At 48.2% G+C, this 24467-nt stretch overlaps 1 protein-coding gene across 1 annotated transcript in view; it reads left to right on the top strand.

Annotated features, from left to right (window-relative positions):
• LOC145341333 (ubiquitin-like modifier-activating enzyme 1) overlaps nt 1-24467 on the top strand; it is a 261826-nt gene that overhangs the window by 147292 nt on the left and 90067 nt on the right. Inside the window, exon 22 of the mRNA XM_080186247.1 lies at nt 17508-17699. Coding sequence (XP_080042373.1) covers nt 17508-17699 — 192 coding nt within the window. The remainder of the gene's footprint in view (nt 1-17507; nt 17700-24467) is intronic.

Here is a 24467-nt window from a genome sequence, read left to right as displayed (position 1 = left end):
AATCTTGGAGAGGAATAAGGACCTTCGCAGAAAACGACACCTGAAAATAGTGACTCAGCGATGACTCAAACCCGTTTGGGAACTGAGCTTAATTATATGCTGTTCTAACTCCAGCAATTACTTAACGCTGTATCATGATCCTCAGGAGTCAGCCCGCCTGTCTGCCAATGACACCAGTATCATTATTCCACCCATTTAATGGGTTTCTGATCTCAAAGCTGGCCTGTGTAGGGTGAGGGAAAATTGGGAAGCTAGTCATTCTGGGCCACTCTAGTAATTAAGACAAAAATCCCGGTTACCTAAGTTCCTGGGTTGGAGAGCAGTTTTTGGTTTTTGATTTATTATTGTCACATGTATCGGGATACAGTGAAAAGTATTGTTTCTTGCACAGACAAAAACATACCATTCATAGAGTACATAGTGGAGAAGGAAAGGGGAGAGTGCTGAATGTAGTGTTGCAGTTACACAAAGGGGTGTAGAGAAAGATCAGCTTAATATGTGGTAGGTCCATTCAAAAGTCTGATGGCAGCAGGGAAGAAGCTGTTCTTGAGCCGGTTGATACGTGACCTCAGATTTTTGTATCCTTTTCCCAACGGAAGATGACGGAAGAGAGTATGTCCGGGGCACGTGGGGTCCTTAATTATGCTGGCTTCTTCTCTGAGGCAGCGGGAAGTATAGACAGAGCCAATGGATGGGAGGCTGGTTTGTGTGATGGACTGGGCTTCATTCACAATCCTTTGTAGTTTCTCGTGGTCTTAGTCAGAGCAGGAGTCATGCCAAGCTGCGGTACAACCAGAAAGAATGCTTTCAGTGGTGCATCTGTAAAAGTTGGTGAGAGTTATAGCTGACATGCCGAATTTCCTTAGTCTTCTGAGAAAGTAGAGGCATTGTTGGGCTTTCTTAAATATAGTGTCAGCATGAACGGACCAGGACAGGTTGTTGGTGATTTGGACACGTAAAAACTTGAAGCTCTCGACCTTTTCCACTTCATCCCTGTTGACAGGGGCATGTTGTTCTTTACGCTTCCTGACGTTGATGACAATCTCCTTCATTTTGTTGTTGTTGAGGTAGAGATTGAGGGAGAGGGAGGGAAAAAACACTTCAATGAACTGCAACACGTTATCCATAAGATCAAATAACCTGTTGTCATTTTCAGTCCTGCCATACAAGGGGAAGAGTGGTCCCTTGCGAGGGACAAGGGGATGGATGTTGTTGATGCCAAGGAAGCAATTCTTACAGAGTTGGTATCTTCAGGAGAGGAAGAGGCAACGAGGACATTGTTTAAACAGCAGTGAAGAATATAAGGTGCCTAACCGAAGATACCAGTCTGTCTCGAGAAATGATGGACTGCACCCAGGTAGCACAGTGGCACAGTGGTTAGCACTGCTGCCTCACAGCACCAGGGAACCGGGTTCAATTCCCGGCTTGGTCACTGCGTGGAGCCTGCACGTTCTCCCTGTGTCTGCTTGGGTTTCCTCCGCATGCTCCAGATTCCTCTCACAGTCCAACAATGTGCAGGTTAGGTGGATTGGCCATGCTAAATTGCTGCAAGGTGTCAGGGGGACTGGCTAGGATAAATGCATGAGGTTATGGGGATAGTGTCTGGGCCTGGGTGGGATTGTGGTCGGTGCAGACTCGATGGGCCCAATGCGAGGGCCTCCCCATGCATTGACTCCGAGTGTGGGCAACGTGAAGACCTGCCTTGGAGGCATCCTTGTGACGCACAAGTGGGCAGCCTGTCGGTGTCGTGTCGATAGCAAGTTCGCCAAAGGGCATGTTCTTGGGGGTGTGACCATTCCCATTCAGCTAACGGACGATGTGTATGACTGACGGTTTTAGAAAAATCCCCCTCCAAAAGACTCACCATTCAGAAGGAGTCAAGAACGGTTGCTGGGGTAACGCATGAATTAATAACCCAGCAACCATTAGGATTGGCCGGGTGTGAATAATCAATATCTAGCACTGATGTTGCTGATCTTTTTTATCTCTGTTTAAATTTATGAATTGGTTTGAACAACTATGCAGCCAATTGGAAAATCCTTTAACTCTGATGGGTTCAGGGTAGTTGCAGGATAAGGTTACAACAGACCAGTCCTCTCTAAGAGCGCAGTGCCCTAGGTATTAATTTGATTGCATCCTCCAACCAACAAGGGGTAATGTGTCTGCTTAACTTCTGTGTTTCTTGTGGAGTTGGAGAGTTGGCCTTGCCCTCGGATATCGAGGGACCCCAGGGAAACTTTTCCAGCCAATTCACGGTACAAGCGATTTTCTGCGGATTCAGTCTGCATTCCTGTCGAGTGAAGCAGAGCCCAGCACCGCTCCCTCCCCTATCTCCAGTGGAACGTACGTGGCTTTTACACTGGCTTGTTTTGTTTCAGTTTGCAATAATAGGAGATCAGGAGGTGTTTGGAAGGTGGAGGAAGCGATGCTCCTTCTGCTTTAACAACTAATCAATCAACTGAACCATTGACTTAATCATAGAATCCTACAGTGCAGGAAGAGGCTGTTCGGCCCATTGAGTCTGCATCGACCACAATCCCAGCCCTATCCCCATAACCCCATGCATGTACTCTGCTAGTCCCCCTGTCACTAAGGGGGGCCAATCCACCTAACTCACACGTCTTTGGACTGTGGGAGGAAACCTGAGCACCTGGAGGAAACCCACACAGACACGGGGAGAATGTGCAATCTCCGCACAGACAGTGTCGCAAGCCGGGGATTGAACCCAGGTCCCTGGCGCTGTGAGGCAGCACGCTGCCACCATGCTGCATAGTTAATGTATCCTTCCACCCCAAACTAAGCCCAAAGAACCATCCAGGAAACACCCCATTGACTTAAACCATGAGTTCCATTGAATCATAGAATCCCTATGCACCAGGAGGCCATTCGGCCCATCGAGTCTGCACCGTCTCTCCAACAAAGTATCTTACCCCTGTAAGCTCACATGTTTATCCCATTAATTCCACTAACCTACACACCTTTGGACAAGAAGGAACAATTTCCCATGGCCAGTCAACCTAACTAGCACATCTTTGAAGAAGAAAATACTGCGGATGCTGGACTCTGAAACAAAACTAGAAAATGCCGGAAAATCTCAGCAGGGGTGGGGCTGAGTGGGGGACAAAATAAGTGACATTATGGCCCTCCGCCATCACCACCATACCCAAACCAGGAATCAAACCCGCATCCCTGGCACAGTGAGGCAGCGGTGCCAACTACTGTGCCACCTTCTAATACAAAGGATGGTAGCAAGCGGGGAATTTCAAGCTATGTGCTATTATCTCTGGTTAGTTATATTCATTAAGAGCAAGGATGACCTTCTCTGATCTTTCACACGCATATGTTACGTCCCTCTCTACTCCTCACCTCCAGGACAAGTGGCAGACAGGGGTGCCCATAGAATAGGTTCTGTGTTGGCGATGCCACCACCTGGCAACATTTTGCAGGGTGAAAGGGGTTTGGGAAGGTGGGTGGGGTGGGGGGGGTGGCGGGGTTCCTTTTGTTTGGTCTCCTGTGTCTAATACAGGCCTTCTCACACCACAGCGCTCTCTCCCACACATGCCTCACTCTCTGCCTTTGCAAGCCTGCCCCCAGTCCCCCAAACCCACCTCACCGTGCCTTGTCACCCTGACCCCGGTGAAACCCCTGACGTTACCTTGCCGTCTGGTTCCACGGCTCCTCGGGGCTGGGGACTTGCTGTAAGCGCAGCAGTGGCTGCCCACTCCCAGATGGCGTCGCTGTGCCAGGAAAGTGGCCAACCAACTAGATGGGGCTGGATGCCCTCGGGACAGGCGTTCCTGGCAGATGGAGAGGGAAGTCTGACTGCTCACGGTGCAATAGCCGGGGGGGGCCGGGGGGTGGGGAAGGAAGGAGAAGGAATTCTGCTTCCGTGTTAAATTGTAGGTTGGGTTAACCTGGGAACGCAATGTTGAGATGCACTGGGTGGGGGGTGGTTTAGAATTGAATTTGAAGGGGTGTGGGGGACAGAATCCATTGCAAAGCTCTTTAGTAATGTGAACTCCACGTGGTTCATTTCCAGAGGCAATCACATACGATGAGGAATGTAATTTTAGACCTGGCATCAGTGTTGAACCCCCTTCCCTCGCAGCCACTCAGTCTGATATCTCTTCTGTCATGAAAGAAACAAGGCAATATTTAAAAAAAAAAGAAATACCAGACGGCTGGGGGCCCTGGTTCCCATCAGGCAAATAATATTAACAAGGTCTGATGGGAACAGGAAACGTGCAGACATACTGTAACTGTGAATGCTGGGAAAGGTTACTTTCCCTGGCCTACGAACTGGCCCCTTCACCACAGCTGTGTTGAATCACTCAGTGCTTACAGTAACAGGATAAAGTTCAAGTCGAGATCCAGACTCTACTTGGCTATTAACTTTTCCTCACAGACAAACTAATTCGTCAAATTAAATATCTGCTCTGTACTCCAGATCCTTGCACTCCTCAGACTTCCTGTAACCGGAGGAGCTCTTTGATGACTGCAGCACTTTAACAGTTGCCGCTATCGGGCGGGCAAAGAACAAAGTGCATAGGAAAAGGCCTTTTGGCCCATCGTACCTATGCCGGCTCTTTGGCAGAGCTATCTAATTAGAGTCATAGAATCCCACACTGAACACAATCCCACCCAGACCCATATCCCTACATATTATACCCACTAATCCCTCTAACCTACACATCCCTGGACACTTAGGGGCAATTTCTTAGCATAGCCAATCAACCTAACCCGCACATCTTTGGACTGTGGGAGGAAAGCGGAGCACCCGGAGGAAACCCACGCAGACACGAGGAGAATGTGCAAACTCCACACAGACAGTGATCCGAGCCGGGAAGCGAACCCAGGTCCCTGGAGCTGTGAAGCAGCAGTGCTAACCCACTGTGCTACCATGCCGCCCGCTCCCTTTTTACTTTCCCCTACGTTTTTCCAAGTAGAGTTTATTTTGTTTGTGTCACAAGGAGGCTTATGTTCACACTGCAATGAAGTTACTGTGAAAATCCCCTAGTCGCCACACTCTGTTTGGGTACACTCACCGAATTTAGCATGGCCAGTGCACCTAACCAGCACATCTTGTGGGCTGTGGGAGGAAACCAGAGCACCTGGAGAAGACCCATGCAGACACGGGAGGAACATACAGACTCCACACAGGTAGTGACCCAAGCCAGGAATCGAACCCAGGTCCCTGGCACTGTGAAGCCGCAGTGCTAACCACTGTGCTACCGTGCCACATTTGGAATGTCAGAACTGAGTCTACATTCTCCTCCATTTTAGAGGGTGCATCCCAACAACTCACGGTGTAAAAATAAGTTTTTGTATGTTTCCTTATTGACAGTGCAGTGGCACAGTGGTTAGCACTGCTGCCTCACAGTGCCAGGGAACCGGGTTCAATTCCAGCCTTGGGTGACTGTCTGTGTGGAGTTTGCATGTTCTCCCCGTGTCTTCATGGGTTTCCTCTGGATGCTCCGGTTTCCTCCCACACTTCAAAGACGTGCGGGTTAGGTAGATTGGCCGTGCTAGATTGCCTGTTAGTGTCAGGGAGATTATCAGGGTAAATGTGTCGAGTTACGGGGAGAGGGTCTGGGTGGGATTGTGGTCAGTGCAGTCTGGATGGGCCAAATGGCCTCCAGCTGCACTGTAGGGACTCTTATGATCTAACTGGTGTTACCTGAGATACGACAATTGTCTCTTGACACGTCTTTTCTCTCCCCACCCCACCCCCAACCCTTTCTCAAGCAGGGGGACGAGCCGGGTAACTACGTGGGGATAGGGCCTGGTGGGATTGTTGTCAGTGATGGGCTGAATGGCCTCCTTCTATACCACAGGGATTCTGTGAAAGAACATAATTTTTCCTGGATGTTAGTCACATTTGAGAAAGAGAGTCCCAAAGTATCCAGACCCTCAGTGATAAACCCAGGGGATCTGTTCTCAGCGGTTTTAGTACATGTCAAATGTTGCACTCACGGTTACACTCAGATGACCTCAGCAAGATCCCATTGGCACTGGAGGCTAACTGGGCCGTGCCAACTACAGCAGCGCTGCGTGCAAATACTAGCCTGGATGACACAGTGTTGTTAATCCTTAGAATAACACCTAATGTTCGTCCTGTCACAACCCCTACCAAAAGCCTTAATAACTCAGCACGGGGATGCACAATCTCCATGCACACTTTCGCTTTGAAAGCATTTAAAATTAATTAGTTTTTTTTACAACACAATCTTTTACCAGTTGATTTCCCACGGGCTTGCTCATTAAGAACAATAAATCGGCCTGTCTTCTGCCTTAACTGTCTGTCTGTCTCTCACCTTCTAATTATCTCCCACTCTCTCTCTTTCTTTACCTCCCTCCCTACTTCTCTCTTCTGCCAACTTTCGTTGGGCTTTGGTTCTGTAAAACAAGGAATGCAAATGGGCCCAACCTGTTTACGTCTCTCAATTTATATTGGTTGCTGACTCACTGTCGCTGCTCCCGCCAAAAAACACATCTCACAGAATCCCGATAGTGCAGAAGAAGGCCATTCAGCCCATCATGCCTGCACTGACCATCCAGGCCCAATACTTGTAACCCAACATTGCTACTCCCCCTGACAGTGAGGGACAATTCAGCATGGCCAATCAGCCGAACCAGCACATCTTTGGACTAAGGGAGGAAACCAGAGGGAACCCATGCAGACACGGGGAGAATGTGCAAACTCCACCCAGACATTGACCCAAACCGGGAATCGAGCCTGGGTCCCTGGCGCTGTGAGGCAGCAGTGCTAACCACTGCTTGTTTATTTCATTTCTTATTTCTTCTCCTCCTCCACTCCCAACACTTGATCAAAGAATCGAGGCAGACAGCTCCCTGTCAGAGATGCTGTCTTTCAGATAACGCACCAAAACCCAGGCCCCACCTGCCCGCTGGGGTGGGTGTAAAAAAAAAATCAACTACATCGAGAAAGAGCTAGGTTCTCCTTGGGGGAGACCACATAGGGAGAGAGGATGACACACTTGGAGATGGAAATAATTAGGCGGGAGACAAGCAAAAGACATACCAATTTTTATTTTAATGAACAACCTCATGGGAAATTATCCAGTAATTTATAAAGATTGCGATTTCAAAAACAAACCCTGGGCAACATTAAGAAGTACAGCTTATCTTGTGGGAGCTTCCAACACTTGTAAAATATTTAGTTTGGAGTAATGCTTTGGAACATACTAAGGTTGGGAAAGTCACTATATAAATAAAATATTTGTACCTAGTGTTTGCCTCCTCTCTGTGCATCTTTCACAAGCATTTTATTCTCCTTGTACACCTTTTTCTCTCTCTCCAGTTCTTTCACACTCAGTCCCTCTCCTACTTCCCAAGGGGGTGGGGGGGCAGACTTCTTTGTAATATAAGTTTATTTATTCATGTCACAAGTAGGCTTACATTAACACTGCAGTGAAGTTACTGTGAAAATTCGCTAGTCGCCACACTCCGGCGCCTGTGCGGGCACTCTGAGGAAGAATTTAGCACGGCCAGCACATCCTTTGGACTGTGGGAGGAAACCGGAGCACACGGAGGAAACCCACGCAGACACGGGGAGAATGTGCAGACTCTGCTTAGACAGTGACCCAAGTTGGGAATCGAACCTGGGCTGCTGGCGCCATGAGGCAGCAATGCTAAACCACTGTGCCACCCTATGAGATGTAAACATGAGCGGGTGAAATGCCAAGTGACTTCAGCAGGACTGGAAAATCTTGCCAGTGGGAGGAGGTTGTAAAATTCAGCTCTGTGTTCCAGGTCCAAAAGCTGCAGAAGATCTGGGCAAGGCTGCTAGGTGGTTCAGGGCGTGGGCCCAGCAGGAGAGGGTGGGAAGGGGTGGGGATAGGGGTAGGTTAGAGGCCCTGATGGAGTGTTTGAGCGAAAATAGAGATGCTTGTGCACTTGAGCTGTGGCTGAAAGAAAGTAGGAGGTCAGAGCTTGTCTGTTGCTGATAAGCTCAACAATTATATTCAGAGCAGTTAAATATTGCCCAATTCCACGTATCAGACAAATCCTGACATGAGCAATAGTTGTGACCAATGATTCCTGGGTCACTTTCACACTGTGGTACAGTGCTATTATCATACTTTATCTTTCTGTAGACTAATTTAAGAGGCAGTGTTTTGTTACAAGCAGTCGGTTTATATGCACTTCAAATGCTGAGAGCTGCTTTACTGGTTTTAGCCAGGAAAGTGTTACTTTGTAGAGTTAAAGGGTCTTCTGTTTACTTATGTTCTCCCAGGATTTTAGACAAGGCATGCAGTCATTTGAATTTTGATCAGGTTGATTGAGGGACAGAGCCATGTGGTTAATGGGAGAAGCTAAGCTTGCAGGATAGAACAGTTTCATTTTCGTTTCAAAGTGAAGAGCAGTTGCAGCCTGGAGCTGGTGGAAGAAAGAAGTGTCTCTCCCTTTCTCTCTCCAGGGGTTTTCTAAAAGCTCCATGACTGGTAATCTAAGTCAAAGCAAGGATGTCTGTGGTTTGGAAAATAATTTTAAAGAGGGGCTTAAGTCTGTAAGAGAAATAAAGTTTTTATTTATTAGCATCACAAGTAGGCTTACATTAACACTGCAATGAGGTCACTGTGAAAATCCCCTAGTCGCCACACTCCGACGCCCGTTTGGGTACACTGAGGGAGAGTTTAGCATGGCCAAAGCACCTAACCAGAATGTCTTTCGGACTGTGGGAGGGAAATGGAGCATGCGGAGGAAAACCACACAGGCATAGGGAGAACATGCAGACTCCATACAGACAGCGAGCCAAGCGTGGAATCGAATGCAGGTCTCTGGTGCTGAGTGGCAGCAGTACTAACCTCTGTGCCACTGTGTTGCCCGTTGGACTTGCTTGATTAGAACTAATAGTGATAGCTTAACAGTGAAGAATTGTATCTTGTCATGCGAATGGGCCAGGAAATGGCAAATGGAATTTAATGTTGGCAAGTGTGAGGTGGTCCACTTTGGTAGGAAGAATGGTAGGAAGGACTATTTCTTACGTGGCGAAAAACTGCAGCAGGCAACGGTGCAGAGGGACCTCGGGGTCCTTGTGCATGAGTCGCAAAAACCCAGCCAGCAGGTGGTCAGGAAGGCAAATGGGATGCTGGCCTTCATAGCGAGGGGGATTGAATATAAAAGTAGGGAGGTCTTGCTGGCGTCTTAAAAATATTTAGCGAGGCAGCCTCCACCACCTCAACGGGCAGAGAATTCCAGAGATTCACCACCCTTTGAATGAAGAAGTTCCTCCTCAACTCCGTTCTAAAACGCCCCCCCTTTATCTTGTGGCTGTGCCCCCTAGTCCTACTGTCCTTTCTGAGCGGGAAGAGCCTCTCCACCTCTATCCTATCCATCCCATTCATCATCTTATACATCTCAATGAGATCTCCCCTCATTCTTCTAAACTCTAACGAGTACAAGCCTAGTTTATTCAGCCTCTCCTCATAGCTCAACCCCCTCAACTCCGGTATCAGCCTAGTAAACCTCCTCTGCACTCCCTCCAAGGCCAAAATATCCTTGCGTAAGTACGGCGACCAAAACTGCACACAGTACTCCAGCTGCGTTTTTGATAAGCGAGGGGATTAAGGGTTATGGGGAGAGGGCGGGAATGTGGAACTGAGCCACGACAGATCAGCCATGATCTTATTGAATGGCGGGGCAGGCTCGAAGGGCTGGATGGCCTACTCCTGCTCCTATTTCTTATGTTCTTATGTTTAAGTATTATTCAATTGTTAAAAGTTAAGCTAATTTGTTTGTTTTAGTTAAACTGAATTGTTAAATGAAATTTGCTTTGATAGTTTGTCAGTAGAATTGTGCCTGGAGTGAAATATCCTACCCTCATATTAATGCCATATTGGACTCAAGTCTGGCTTCATAATATAACTTGGGATTTCTGATCTGGTATCCTAACAAAGATTGGGAGCTTGTCCAGGATTAAAAGCTATAAGTCAGTGGATGTTGAGGTATTGGTGATTTTTTTTCAGGTGTTGGTTAGTTTAAACAGGAAATGCCTGATGGAACAATAGCTCTTTGAGCGGCTAAAGATTTCCTGGGTGTGGAAGAGGTCTCTCGGAATGGTTTACAAGGGGTGGTTAAAGCAAAGCTTTTGGATTAGGCGAACCCGCTAAAGGCAGGCGAGGAAGGCAGAGATAATTTCAGTGATATCTCAGCATTTAAACTTGGCAGCAACACTGTTGGAATTATCGGAATTAGCTAGAATTCAATTACAAATGAAACGGCTGCAAACAAGAAAAATAACTCAGACAGCTTGGATTAGAATGAAAACAAAAGAAAAAGAGAGAGAGAGAGAGGCAACTGCTGCGGGAAAAGAGAAAGAAAGAACTAAAGGGAAGGAAGAGAACAGCTCTGCTGGCACAACAGGAAAGAGAGAGAGAGCCGAAAGGAAAGGTTAAGGAAATGAGAGAGATGCGCTGGCAAAGGAAAAAGAGAGAGAGAGAGCATTAGAACTTCATGAGCTGAAAATAAATCTTCAACTTGAAATAGCGGAAGCGCATAAAGGTTAAAACTGCAAGAGTAGCAACACTTTGTCAGATGGTTTTAAATTGGTTCATAAATCAAAGTTTGGTTTTCACACCAATTACAATCTGTGAGGGATAGAACCCAGGAGAAAGAGAAACCCTCAGGTGTTCAAGGCAACGAAGACACTACGAGAGGACACAGGTTTAAGGTGCTGGGGGGTAGGTACAGAGGAGATGAGCTTTTCACTCAGAGAGTGGTGAGTGAGTGGAGTTGGCTGCTGTCGGTAGTGGTGGAGGCGAACTCTTTGGGGTCTTTTAAGAGACTTCTGGATGAGCACATGGGATTTAATGGTATTGAGAGATATAGATAGGCCTGGTAGGTAGGGATATGATAGGCGCAACTCGTGGGCCGAAGGGCCTGTTTGTGCTGTAGTTTTCTATGTTCTATCTGGGTGAAGACAGTCAGGATAGTTTACCTCAGGTTAAAAAAGAAACATATGAAGAAGGTGGAAGAGAAATAAGAAACTTTAGGTGTTCTTTCTGTTCATTTGTGGGACATGGGCATCGATGGCGGGCAACATTTATTGCCCATCCCTAGTTGCTCGAGGGCAGTCAACCACATTGAGGATGTTGCCTCGACTGGAGAATTTTAGTCATGAGGGAAGATTGGATAGGCTAGGATTGTTTCCTTTGGAACAGAGGAGATGGAGGATTGATTAAATTGAAGCGTATAAGAGGGGTTTAGAGATAGAAAGGGCCTCTACCTCTCACAGCCGCCCTCACTGCCCACTGCCCGACATGGTGTTGGGAGTCAGAACCTCGGCCGATATTTTTGTCCCTCCCTTACACATTCCGAGGGTAACAGACTTCCTGACCAATAGCAGTTTGTTGAAAATGACTGGACTATGCAGCAACATCACTGCAGCAGTGACTAAACACCATTCAGTTTTTTTTAATTCATTTGTGGGACATGGGCATCGCTGACTGGCCAGCATTAATTGCCCACCCCTCATTGCCAGAGGACAGTTGAGAGTCAACCACATTGCTGTGGCTCTGGAGTCACATGTAGGCCAGACCGGGTAAGGTCGGCAGATTTCCTTCCCTAAAGCACAATAGTGAACCAGATGGGTTTTTCTGTCAATTGATAATGGTTTCATGGTCACCAGTAGATTCCAGGTTCTTTTTATTGAATTCAGGTTCCACCAGCAGCCGTGTTGGGAGTCAAACCCGGGTCTGCAGAACATTAGCTGAGTCTCTGAATTAATAGTCTAGCATTAATACCACTAAGTCATCACCTTTCATTGCAATAAAGTTTGACACGCAAAGTCGCAGTGCTGGTGACTTAATAAAGTCACTGGGAAGAGAGACATGGTATGACATGATAAGCCAATGGGGTTTGTCAAAGTGGCAAAGAAGACCATAGCCAAAGCTAAGCAAATGCCAGATCAGTTTCAAGAGTTTATTTATGTGGGTACGGTTTAGTGACGTGTACCAGGAGGGGTGGGTAAGGACGTTCAAATTTTAAGAGGTACAGGGTTAAATCAGTCTTTAATGGTGGAAGATGAGGAGATATGTAGTTCGGAGGGAGTATTGCCAGAAAATGGGGAATTAATGGTGAAAAAAGTAGTTTTCCATGATGTAAGGTAAGGTTGGAGAGTGCGGTGAAAAGTGGTGAAATGGTGGTAGGATTATAGGGCAAGTATCTTTTCCAGGGATACAGTTTATCCTGGGTACCTACAATGCTGGATCGCAGATGGCAGCCTACTGAGCTTGGAAAGCCCCTGGAAAGTCAAATAAAGTGCAACCTGAGGTATGGCAGGAAGCTTTAACCTGGGACGTTTCTTAACTGTGTGGTCGCAAGATCAACAAGTTGAGATAGGAGGAGCAGAAATCAAATAATCGAGATAAGGAGACAGAGGTTCAGTTATCAGAAATAATCTTTGACCAGATGGTTGATAAAGAACATGAACAGATGGAGGGTGAAGCGGGTATCTTTAATTTAGGAAATTTGGCAGAGCTACAACAGAAAGATGTAGAGATAAAGCAGTTGTATCAGTAAGCATACACAGAAGGAAAATGGGAGAGTACATCGGGACGTTATTACATTAATAATGTTTTAATGAGGAGGTGGAGACCTTTACACATTCAGGCAGTTGAAAAATTGGCAGAAGTTCATTAAGTTGTATTACCGGTGGGTTATAGGAAGAAGTTGTTGCGTATAGCTTATGAGGGTCCCATAGGAGGTCATTTCAGAATAAGGAAAAATACAAAAGCGTTTTTATCGGCCTGGACTGCATAAAGATGTGGTAGAATTTTGCCGTATGTGTCAGGTAATAAGAAAACCTTGAGCAATAATCAAATCAGCACCTTTAATATCCGTTCTGGCATCTCAGGAACCATTTAGAAGGGTCCGCGTTGATTGCATGGGAGCCCTCCCTCAAGCAGAAAGTGGGAATCGGTATCTATTGATTATAATCGATGTATTTACTAGATGTCCGGAGGCTATTTCATTACCTAATATTACAGCTGAGAGGATTGTAGAGGAGTTATTTAAATTTTCTACGCAATACGGACTGCAACAGAAAGTCAGTCAGATCAAGGGTCCAATTTTACTTCAAGGTTATTCAGGGAAGTTATGGATAGCTTGGGCGTAAAGCAATTTGAATCAACTGCATATCATCCTAGTGGCAATATCACTAGACTGTTAATCCAAAAACTCAGCTTATACTCTGGGGACCTGGGTTCGAATCCCACCATGGCAGATGGTGGAATTTGAATTCAATATTTTAAAATATCTGGAATTAAGAATCCACTGATGACCCCATTGTTGATTGTTGGAAAAACCCATCTGGTTTACCAATGTCGTTCAGCGAAGGAAATCTGCCATCCCCACCCTGTCTGGCCTACATGTGACACAGCAATGTGGTTGACTCTCAACTGTCCTCAGGCAACTGGGGATGGGCAATAAATACTGGCCAGTCAGAGACACCCAGTCCCTCAAATGAATTAAAAAAAAATCCAGGGAGCTTTAGAACAGTGACAACAAACTTAGACCATGCTGAAGGTCTATGGTCAGGATTATCCAAAAGATCGGGATAAAGGAATTGTACTTTTTGCAATTAAGGATTAATGAATCGACTAAATTCCGTCCCTTTGAATTAATTTTTGGTCCTGCGGTAAGGGGACCACTTAAATTGATCAAGGCAAAATTGGTGAGTCAGCGTTCTGAGACTACATTATTGGACGATGTGACGACCACTAGGGAGAGATTAACTAGGGCTGGTGAGCTTGATTGGCAGCATTTAAATGTGGCACAGCATGTGAAGCAGCTAAGAGATCAAACATTGTTAGGTTTGCTAGAGGGAAGAAAGTATTGGTATTATTTATTAATTTGTTAGTATTATTTGGTAACCTAAGTCAAAGCGAGGATGTGTGGGTTTTGCTAGCTAATTTATGAGAGAAACATTGCTTGGTTAGAGCTGATAGCGATAGTTTGGCAGTTAATAATTGTATCTTGGTCATGTTTAAGTTGTGGTCAATTTTTAAAAGTTAAGCAAATTCACTTGTTACAGTTAAACAGTTAAATAAAATTTGATAAAAGCTTCCCAGCGTGTCATTAGCATTGCGTTTGGAGTGAAACATCCTATCCTCACATTAATGTTAAAGTAGCAAATTGTTGGAGTCTAGTCTGACTTCATAATATACCTTAGGCTATCTGATCTGGTGCCCTAACAATACTGGAAATCAAAGCGTATATAAAGACATGCATTTTTGCAGCACTTTTCACAGCCTCAGGTAATCCCAAAGCATCTTACAGCCAATGAAGCACTGTTCATCTCTTTTCATTGTTATAATGCTGGAAATATAGCAGCCAATTTGTGCACAGCAAGCTCCCAGAAACAGCAGTGTGATCGTGACTATATAATCCTTTTAATGTTGTTGGCTCAGGGATAAATATTTGCCAGAATACACTGGGGAGAACTTCTTTGTCCTTTAAAATAGAGTTCAAGGGATCCTTTACATCTTCCTGAGAGATTATACAGAACCTTGTCTTAATGTTTCATCCAAAAGGGAATACCTCAGACAGTGCAGCATTCCCTCAGCACTGACCCTCTGACAGTGCAGTACTCCATCAGTACTGACCCTCTGACAGTGCGGTACTCCATCAGCACTGACCCTCTGACAGTGCAGCACTCCCTCAGCACTGACCCTCTGACAGTGCAGCACTCCCTCAGTACTGACCCTCTGACAGTGCGGCACTCCCTCAGCACTGACCCTCTGACAGTGCAGCACTCCTTCAGTACTGACCCTCTGACAGTGCAGCACTCCCTCAGGACTGACCCTCTGACAGTGCGGCACTCCCTCAGCACTGACCCTCTGACAGTGCAGCACTCCCTCAGCACTGACCCTCTGACAGTGCAGCACTCCCTCAGGACTGACCCTCTGACAGTGCGGCACTCCCTCAGCACTGACCCTCTGACAGTGCAGCACTCCCTCAGCACTGACCCTCTGACAGTGCAGCACTCCCTCAGTACTGACGCTCTGACAGTGCAGCACTCCCTCAGCACTGATCCTCTGACAGTGCGGCACTCCCTCAGCACTGACCCTCTGACAGTGCAGCACTCCCTCAGCACTGACCCTCTGACAGTGCAGCACTCCCTCTGCACTGACCCTCTGACAGTGCAGTACTCCATCAGTACTGACCCTCTGACAGTGCAGCACTCCCTCAGCACTGACCCTCTGACAGTGCAGCACTCCCTCTGCACTGACCCTCTGACAGTGCAGCATTCCCTCTGCACTGACCCTCTGACAGTGCAGTACTCCCTCAGTACTGATCCGCTGACAGTGCAGCACTCCCTCAGTACTGACCCTCTGACAGTGCGGCACTCCCTCAGGACTGACCCTCTGACAGTGCAGCATTCCCTCTGCACTGACCCTCTGACAGTGCGGCACTCCCTCAGTACTGATCCTCTGACAGTGCGGTACTCTATCAGTACTGACCCTCTGACAGTGCGGCACTCCCTCAGCACTGACCCTCTGACAGTGCAGCACTCCCTCAGCACTGACCCTCTGACAGTGCAGCACTCCCTCAGTACTGACGCTCTGACAGTGCAGCACTCCCTCAGCACTGATCCTCTGACAGTGCGGCACTCCCTCAGCACTGACCCTCTGACAGTGCGGCACTCCCTCAGCACTGACCCTCTGACAGTGCAGCACTCCCTCTGCACTGACCCTCTGACAGTGCAGCACTCCATCAGTACTGACCCTCTGACAGTGCAGCACTCCCTCAGCACTGACCCTCTGACAGTGCAGCACTCCCTCTGCACTGACCCTCTGACAGTGCAGCATTCCCTCTGCACTGACCCTCTGACAGTGCAGTACTCCCTCAGTACTGATCCGCTGACAGTGCAGCACTCCCTCAGTACTGACCCTCTGACAGTGCGGCACTCCCTCAGTATTGACCCTCTGACAGTGCGGCACTCCCTCAGTACTGACCCTCTGACAGTGCGGCACTCCCTCAGTACTGATCCTCTGACAGTGCAGTACTCCCTCAGTACTGATCCTCTGACAGTGCGGCACTCCATCAGCACTGATCCTCTGACAGTGCGGCACTCCCTCAGTACTGATCCTCTGACAGTGCGGCACTCCCTCAATACTGACCCTCTGACAGTGCGGCACTCCCTCAGTACTGACCCTCTGACAATGCGGCACTCCCGCAGTACTGACCTTCTGACAGTGCGGCACTCCCTCAGCACTGACCCTCTGACAATGCGGCACTCCCTCAGTACTGACCCTCTGGCAGTGCAGCACTCCCTCAGTACTGACCCTCTGACAGTGCAGCACTCCCTCAGCACTGATCCTCTGACAGTGCAGTACTCCCTCAGTACTGACCCTCTGACAGTGCGGCACTCCCTCAGTACTGACCCTCTGACAATGCGGCACTCCCGCAGTACTGACCTTCTGACAGTGCGGCACTCCCTCAGCACTGACCCTCTGACAGTGCGGCACTCCCTCAGTACTGACCCTCTGACAATGCGGCACTCCCTCAGTACTGACCCTCTGACAGTGCAGCACTCCCTCAGCATTGATCCTGTGACAGTGCGGCACTCCCTCAGCATTGAGCCTCTGACAGTGCGGCACTCCCTCAGCATTGATCCTCTGACAGTGCGGCACTCCCTCAGTACTGACCCTCTGACAGTGCGGCACTCCCTCCATACTGACCCTCTGACAATGCGGCACTCCCTCAGCACTGACCTTCTGACAGTGCAGCACTCCCTCAGCACTGACCCTCTGACAGTGCGGCACTCCCTCTGCACTGACCCTCTGACAGTGCAGCACTCCCTCAGTACTGACCCTCTGGCAGTGCGGCACTCCCTCAGTACTGACCCTCTGGCAGTGAAACTCTCCCTCAGTACTGACCCTCTGGCAGTGCGGCACTCCCTCAGCACTGATCCTCCGACAGTGCGGCACTCCCTCAGTACTGATCCTCTGACAGTGCGGCACTCCCTCAGTACTGATCCTCTGACAGTGTGGCACTCCCTCAGTACTGATCCTCTGACAGTGCGGCACTCCCTCAGCACTGACCTTCTGACAGTGCAGCACTCCCTCAGCACTGACCCTGTGACAGTGCGGCACTCCCTCAGTACTGACTCTCTGACAGTGCAGCACTCCCTCAGTACTGACTCTGAGAGTGCAGCACTCCCTCAGTACTGATCCTCTGACAGTGCGGCACTCCCTCAGTACTGATCCTCTGGCAGTGAAACTCTCCCTCAGTACTGACCCTCTGACAGTGCGGCATTCCCTCAGCACTGACCCTCTGGCAGTGCGGCACTCCCTCAGTAGTGTACTGGGGGATAAGCTGAGATTTTGTGTTTGGGTCTTCAGAACAGGCGTTGAATGCTAAGGCTGCAGGTGGAGGAGGTGTAACTGGGTTAAGGCCGGCAGTGTGAAAAACATTTGGAGTTCATGTTTAACACTCAGGCAGATCCTCTTTAACCTTGATTTTTTTCTTTTATGTCACAGAGCAAACTGATTGCTGGGAGGATTATCCCCGCCATCGCCACCACTACTGCTGCGATCGTTGGCCTAGTGTGCTTGGAGCTCTACAAAGTGGTTCAGGGTCACAGGCCGAAACAGGCCTTCAGAAATGGCTTCATCAACTTGGCCGTCCCTCTGTTTGCCTTCTCTGAGCCCCTGCCAGCTGCTGCACGGAAGGTAAGTGGATTGGCCTCAGCAACTCGAAACCCCAGGCCTAGGGTATGACAAACCTCTCACCAGCCTCCGCGGAGCGCTACAACCCACTGTTGGCCCCCACCCAGTGACCGTCAGCAACATAGAATCCCTACAGTGCAGGAGGAAGCCGTTCGGCCCATCGAGTCTGTACCGACAACAACCCCACCTAGGCGCTGTTCCCGTCACCCCACACATTTACCCTGCTAATCCCCCTGAGACTAAGGGTCAATTTTAAGCACGGCCAATCAACCTAAGCCGCCCATCTTTGGACTGCGGGAGGAAACCGGAGCACCCGGAGGAAACCCACCCAGACATGGGGAGAGGGTGCAGACTCCGCACAGACAGGGACCCCAAGCCGGGAATCGAACCCAGGTCCCTGGCGCTGCGAGGCAGCAGTGCTAACCACCGTGCCAGCGCCTTGCCCCGAACATGAGAACTAGCTTGTCCCCTTCACAGCGAGAACTCACCTTGCCGCACACGTCGTCATCAAACGGCAGAATTCAGTGCGCCAACCCCGTGTCATCAGACACACTGCTAATTCCACCCCATTAGCCGGCTCTGTCTCCAGGCAACCATGAAGCCTAAATGTCTCCAGGCAACCATTTACACAACCCATCCCGATTCAGATAGAAACCCCAGAACTGGAGGTGGGACTGAGCCACTGGGGGTCTGGAGTATTTTTAACAGAAGATCGATCTTTGCTGTTTGATCACTGTGCTGAGGCTGGGGAGCGCAATTTCATGTCCGTCATCTTTTATAAAGTTGCCCTTACCATTCAACACGGATCTTAAGGGAAGGATTAATTTTAGAGAAGGAACTCACTTCTATCTGTTGTCCTAATGGAACATTGAAGGCTATGTTAAAGTACTGTCCAGCGGAAGGCGTTGTAGCCAAAAAGAACAAAGAATAATACAGCACAGGAACTGGCCCTTCGGCCCATCAAGCCTGCCCAGTAAAGATTTCTATCCCTTTGTTCACCTCCCGTTCGTGTTGTCTATCAAGATACACCTTGAGCATTGCTAACGTGCCTGCTTCCACCACCTCCACTGGCGGCACATTCCAGGCACCCACCACCCTCTGTGTGGAAAAACATCCCCTGCACATCTCCGCTAAGCTTACCATAAGAAATAGGAGCAGGAGTAGGCCATCTAGCCCCTCGAGCCTGCCCCGCCATTCAATAAGGTCATGGCTGATCTGATAGTGGTTTAGTTCCACTTACCCGCCTGCTCCCCATAACCCTTAATTCCCTTATTGATCAGAAATAAGAACATAAGAACATAAGAAATAGGAGCAGGAGTAGGCCATCTAGCCCTTCGAGCCTGCCCCGCCATTCAATAAGATCATGGCTGATCTGTTGTGGCTCAGTTCCACTTTCCCGCCCTCTCCCCATAACCCTTAATCCCCTCTCTTATCAAGAACCCATCAACCCGCTTCTTAAAAATATTTAGCGAGGCAGCCTCCACCACTTCAACGGGCAGAGAATTCCAGAGATTCACCACCCTTTGAGTGAAGAAGTTCCTCCTCAACTCCGTTCTAAACCGCCTCCCCTTTATCTTGAGGCTGTGCCCCCTAGTCCTACTGTCTTTTTTGAGCGGGAAGAGTCTCTCCACCTCTATCCTATCCATCCCATTCATCATCTTATACGTCTCAATGAGATCTCCCCTCATTCTTCTAAACTCTAACGAGTACAAGCCTAGTTTATTCAGCCTCTCCTCATAGCTCAATCCCCTCAACTCCGGTATCAGCCTAGTAAACCTCCTCTGCACTCCCTCCAGGGCCAAAATATCCTTGCGCAGGTGCGGCGCCCAAAACTGCACACAGTACTCCAGCTGCGGCCTCACCAATGCCCTATACAGCTGCAGCAAGACCTCCCTACTTTTATATTCAATCCCCCTCGCTATGAAGGCCAGCATCCCATTCGCCTTCCTGACCACCTGCTGCACCTGCAAGCTGGGTTTTTGCGACTCATGCACAAGGACCCCGAGGTCCCTCTGCACCGTCGCCTGCTGCAGTTTTTCGCCACGTAAGTAATAGTCCTTCCTACCATTCTTCCTACCAAAGTGGACCACCTCACACTTGCCAACATTAAATTCCATTTGCCATTTCCTGGCCCATTCGCCCAGCCTATCTAGATCCTTCTGCAGACTCTCCACACCCTCCGCACAATTTGCCTTTCCCCCAATCTTGGTGTCATCAGCAAATTTCGACACCCTGCACTCGGTTCCCTCCTCCAGATCATCTATATAAATGGTAAATAGCTGGTAAATCTATCTACCTGTGACTTAAACATATTTAACGAGGTATCTTCCAACGCTTCAATGGGCAGAGAATTGCAGAGGTTCACTACTCTCTGAGAGAAGAAGTTCCTCCTCAACTCTGTTCTAAACTACTCCCCCTTATTTTGAGGCTGTGTCCTCTAGTTCTTGTTTCCTTTCTAAGTGGAAAAAGTCTCTCTACCTCTACCCTATCTAGCCCCTTCATTATCTTATCTGTCTCTATAAGATCTCCCCTCAGTCTTCTAAACTCCAACGAGTACAGGCCCAATCTACTCAATCTCTCCTTATAAGCTAACCCCCTCATCTCCGGTATCAACCTGGTGAACCTCCTCTGCATTCGCCTTAAATCTTGCCCCCTTGTAGCCCCCTTCCACCCTGAGAGAAAGCCTCTGACTGTCCATCCTGTCTGTGAGTCCCATAATTTTGTAGACCTGTACCAGATCGTCCCCTCAGCTTCCATCTTTGCAGTGGAAACAATCCCAATTTATCCAATCTCTTCTCATACCTAAAACCCTCAAGACTCGGCAACACCCTGGTGAATATTCTTTGCACTATCTCCAAAGCATCCACGTTCTTTTAGTAGTGTGGTGAACAGAACTGCAAGCAACACTCCAATTGTGGCCTAACTAAAGTTTTATACATCTGTACTGTAAAGGCCCCTTGTTTTGAATTGTCAGTACATTTAGTGAGGCGTGTGTTCGCACTTTGACAATAATGACTTGTTTCATCATAACATTATGGACAATTTGAGAGGTCAGATTTGATAAAGGGCACAATCAACCTTTCGTTGCTTTAATATTCCCAATTCCTCGAGGATGCCGGAAAACATCTTCCTCAATCCTTTATTGAGACTACATTATAAAGTTGCAGTGGTTCAGGCTGTGCTGGTGGTTTTGGGAAGATCCAATGTAATAAAAGTCTTCTTTTCTCCAGTATACTTGAAGATGAGTGAAAATGGACTGTAGTTTAAAGTTTACTTATTAGTGTCACAAGTTGGCTTACATTAACGCTGCAATGCAGTTACTGTGAAAATCCCCCTAGCCCACTCCGGCACCTGTTCAGCTACACTGAGGGGGGATTTAGCATGGCCAATGCACTTAACCAGCACATCTTTCGGGCTGTGGGAGAAAACCGGAGCACCCGGAGGAAACCCACGGAGACACAAGGAGAACGTGCAGACTCCGCACAGTGACCCAAGCCGGGAATTGAACCCGGGTCCCTGGTGCTGTGAGGCAGCAGTGCTAACCACTGTGCCACCCTATCTTACTCACTGCCGGTCAAACTCTCATTGGAATTTAAAATAAAAGATTTTGAGTTTTTTTTTCCTTCCAACACAAAATGGAGTTGCTGTTGGGACCAGAAAAGGTTTGCAAAGAACTGGTTCACAATAATAAAGTACAGGTGTAGTTTAAGTAGATGAAGGCTGAGGGGGACGTGTTGAAACCCCGTTGCCTTGACAACCAACATCCTACAGAGTTCCTACGTTAAGAGTTGAAAAGGGCAGATTCTGAGGAACAATGAGATGCCAAAGTACAAATTGCAGCATACCTCAGGGCTGCTGTTTGCCTAAAGTTTGGCCTAAAATTCGTTTGGTCTATGATTTTTAACAATGGGATTGGAACCAATAATTTCTATGGGGGTTTTTACTGCTCGTCTGATGTGGCATTGGAAGGGCTTTGGAGGAAATCCAAGAAAGGATCACTGACACCCTTTCCCCAACTTTTCCAGCCAACATTACCTCAAATCACCAGGACGACTCCCGTCAGAATGTTATCCCAATGGTTACCCGTGCTTTGCGTTCATGTTTATTTAAAAGTTTGGCAAGCAACTATTGCCCCTTTTGAACAAAGTGTTAGCCTGTAAATTTCAAAGATCATGCATTGTAGACCACAGCTTGGGCACTGTCTGGAAATATATTTGGGGCGGCATGGTGGTTAGCACTGCTGTCTCACAGCGCCGGGGACCCGGGTTCAATTCCCAGCTTGGGTCACTGTGCTGAGACTGCATGTTCTCCTCGTGTCTACATGGGTTTCCACTGGGTGCTCTGGAGTCTGCACATTGGTAGGGGGATTGAATTTAGGAGTCGCAGCGTCATGTTGCAACTGTACACAACTCTGGTGCGGCCGCACTTGGAGTACTGTGTGCAGTTCTGGTCCCCACATTACAGGAAGGATGTGGAGGCTTTGGAGAGGGTGCAGAGGAGGTTTACCAGGATGTTGCCTGGTATGGAGGGGAGGTCCTATGAGGAGAGACTGAGGGATTTGAGGTTGTTTTCGCTGGAAAGAAGGCGGCTAAGAGGGGATCTTATTGAAACATATAAGATGATTAGAGATTTAGATAGGGTGGACAGTGATAGCCTTTTTCCTCGGATGGAGAAAGCTAGCACGAGGGGGCATGGCTTTAAATTAAGGGGGGGTAGTTATAGGACGGATGTCAGGGGTAGGTTCTTTACCCAGAGGGTGGTGAGGGATTGGAATGCCCTGCCTGCTGCAGTTGTAAATGCGCCTAGTTTGGGGGCGTTTAAGAGATCCGTGGATAGGTTTATGGACGAAAAGGGATTGGTTTAGGTTAGTGGGTCATTGTTTTTTAACTGGTCGGCGCAACATCGTGGGCCGAAGGGCCTGTTCTGCGCTGTAATGTTCTATGTTCTATGTTCATTCTCCCCATGTCTGTGTGGGTTTTCTCCGGGTGCCCCGGTTTCCTCCCCCAGTCCAAAGATGTGCGGCTTTTGGTTGATTGGCTGTGATAAGTTACCTCTTAGTGTCCCAAGGTGTGTAGGTTAGGGGAATTAGTGGGGTTACGGGGATAGGGACCCAGGCTCAATTCCCAGCTTTGGTCACTGTGCGGGAGTCTGCATGTTCTCCCCCGTGTCTGCGTGGGTTTCCTTGGGACGTCCCAGTTTCCTCTCACAGTCCGCAAGATGTGCTGGTTGGGGTGCATTGGTCGTGCTAAATTCTCCCTCAGTGTAACTGAACAGGCGCCGGAGTGTGGCGACAAGGGGATTTTCACAGTAACTTCATTGCAGTGTTAATGTAAGCCTACCTGTGACACTAACAAATAAAATTAAAAGATACCATTTTAATACACCGATATATGTGTGTGCACGTCGTCCAGCAGTCCACATTTGCACACATTGATGCCTAGATGCTGCTGAAGATACTTATTGACCACAATCTCGTGAAATTTGATACCAATCTGCTGGGCGTCACGTGAACCAGGTAATTTGTGGTCCGTCTGTTGCTGAGGAAGGGTGGGGAGAGCACTGCGACCTGAGCACAGATGTGCCTTTTCCTGATAATATCACATTAGAACTCCTGTTCAGGATCATTTGAGAGTAATGTTGTTATGGCAAACCCATCGGTGCCAGATGGAGGTGCAGATGGTGCCAGTATGTTGTGTTCCATCGCAGAGGCTGTACCTTCCAGTTTCCGAACATGTTTATTCAGGAAATAACATGAATTAGAGGAACCTGGCTCAGCGAAAAATGTGTTATGGTGGCTCGGTGCTTAAATGTACCACCCAATATGTCGTTTAGATTTTGGGGCAGTGCCAAGTGTAACTGTGCTGGTATGGATTAACCCTGAAGGAAAGACAAACGATTTGCATTCAACCTCAATTTAAATTTATTATTAGTGGCGGCACAGTGGTTAGCACTGTCGCCTCACAGTGCCAGGGACCCAGGTTCAATTCCAGCCTCTGGTCACTGTCTGTGTGAAGTTTGCATGTTCTCCCCGTGTCTGCGTGGGGTTTCTTCCGGGTGCTCCGGTTTCCTCCCACCCTCCAAAGATGTAGGTTGATTGGCCGTGGTAAATTGCCTCCTGGTGTCAGGGGGAATCCACAGGGTAAATTTGTGGGGTTATGGGAATAGGGCCCGGCTGGAATTGTGGTTGGCACAGACTCAATGGGCTGAACAGCCTCCTTCTGCACTGTAGGGAATTCCGTGCTTCTATTAGTGTCACAAGTAGGTTTACATTAACACTGTAATTAAGTTGCTGTGAAATTTCCCGAGTCGCCACACTCCTGTTCGGGTGCACCGAGGGAGAATTTAGCACGGCCAGTGCATCTAACCAGCACGTCTTTCAAAGCGTGGAAGGAAATGAGAGCAGCCAGAGGAAACCCACACAGACATGGAGAGAAAGTGCAAATTCTGCACAGACAGTGACCCAAACCGGGAATCAAACCCTGGTCTCCTGGCGCTGTGGGGCAGCAGTGCTAACCACTGTGCCACCGTGCTGCCCGGGGCTGTATCAGGTGCAATCTGTAGTCTGTGTTGGCGTGGATTAACCCAGAAGGAAAGACAATGACCTGCATTCATTTCACAACTTTGGGAGATCCAGTTGAGTTCTCTACAGCCAATGAAGTACTTTTAAAAAGGTCGTCTCAGTTCTGGCACAGGAGTGTCAGTCCTTAATTTGATCTGTAGGTCAGAGAATCAGAAAATCAATTGAATTTAAAGCCCATCTCGAATATATGG

Source organism: Carcharhinus amblyrhynchos, chromosome 3 (genome assembly GCF_965287045.1).
Source record: "Carcharhinus amblyrhynchos chromosome 3, sCarAmb.v2.hapA, whole genome shotgun sequence".
Classification (NCBI taxonomy): domain Eukaryota; kingdom Metazoa; phylum Chordata; class Chondrichthyes; order Carcharhiniformes; family Carcharhinidae; genus Carcharhinus; species Carcharhinus amblyrhynchos.
This window is presented reverse-complemented; position numbering and strand designations above follow the sequence as displayed.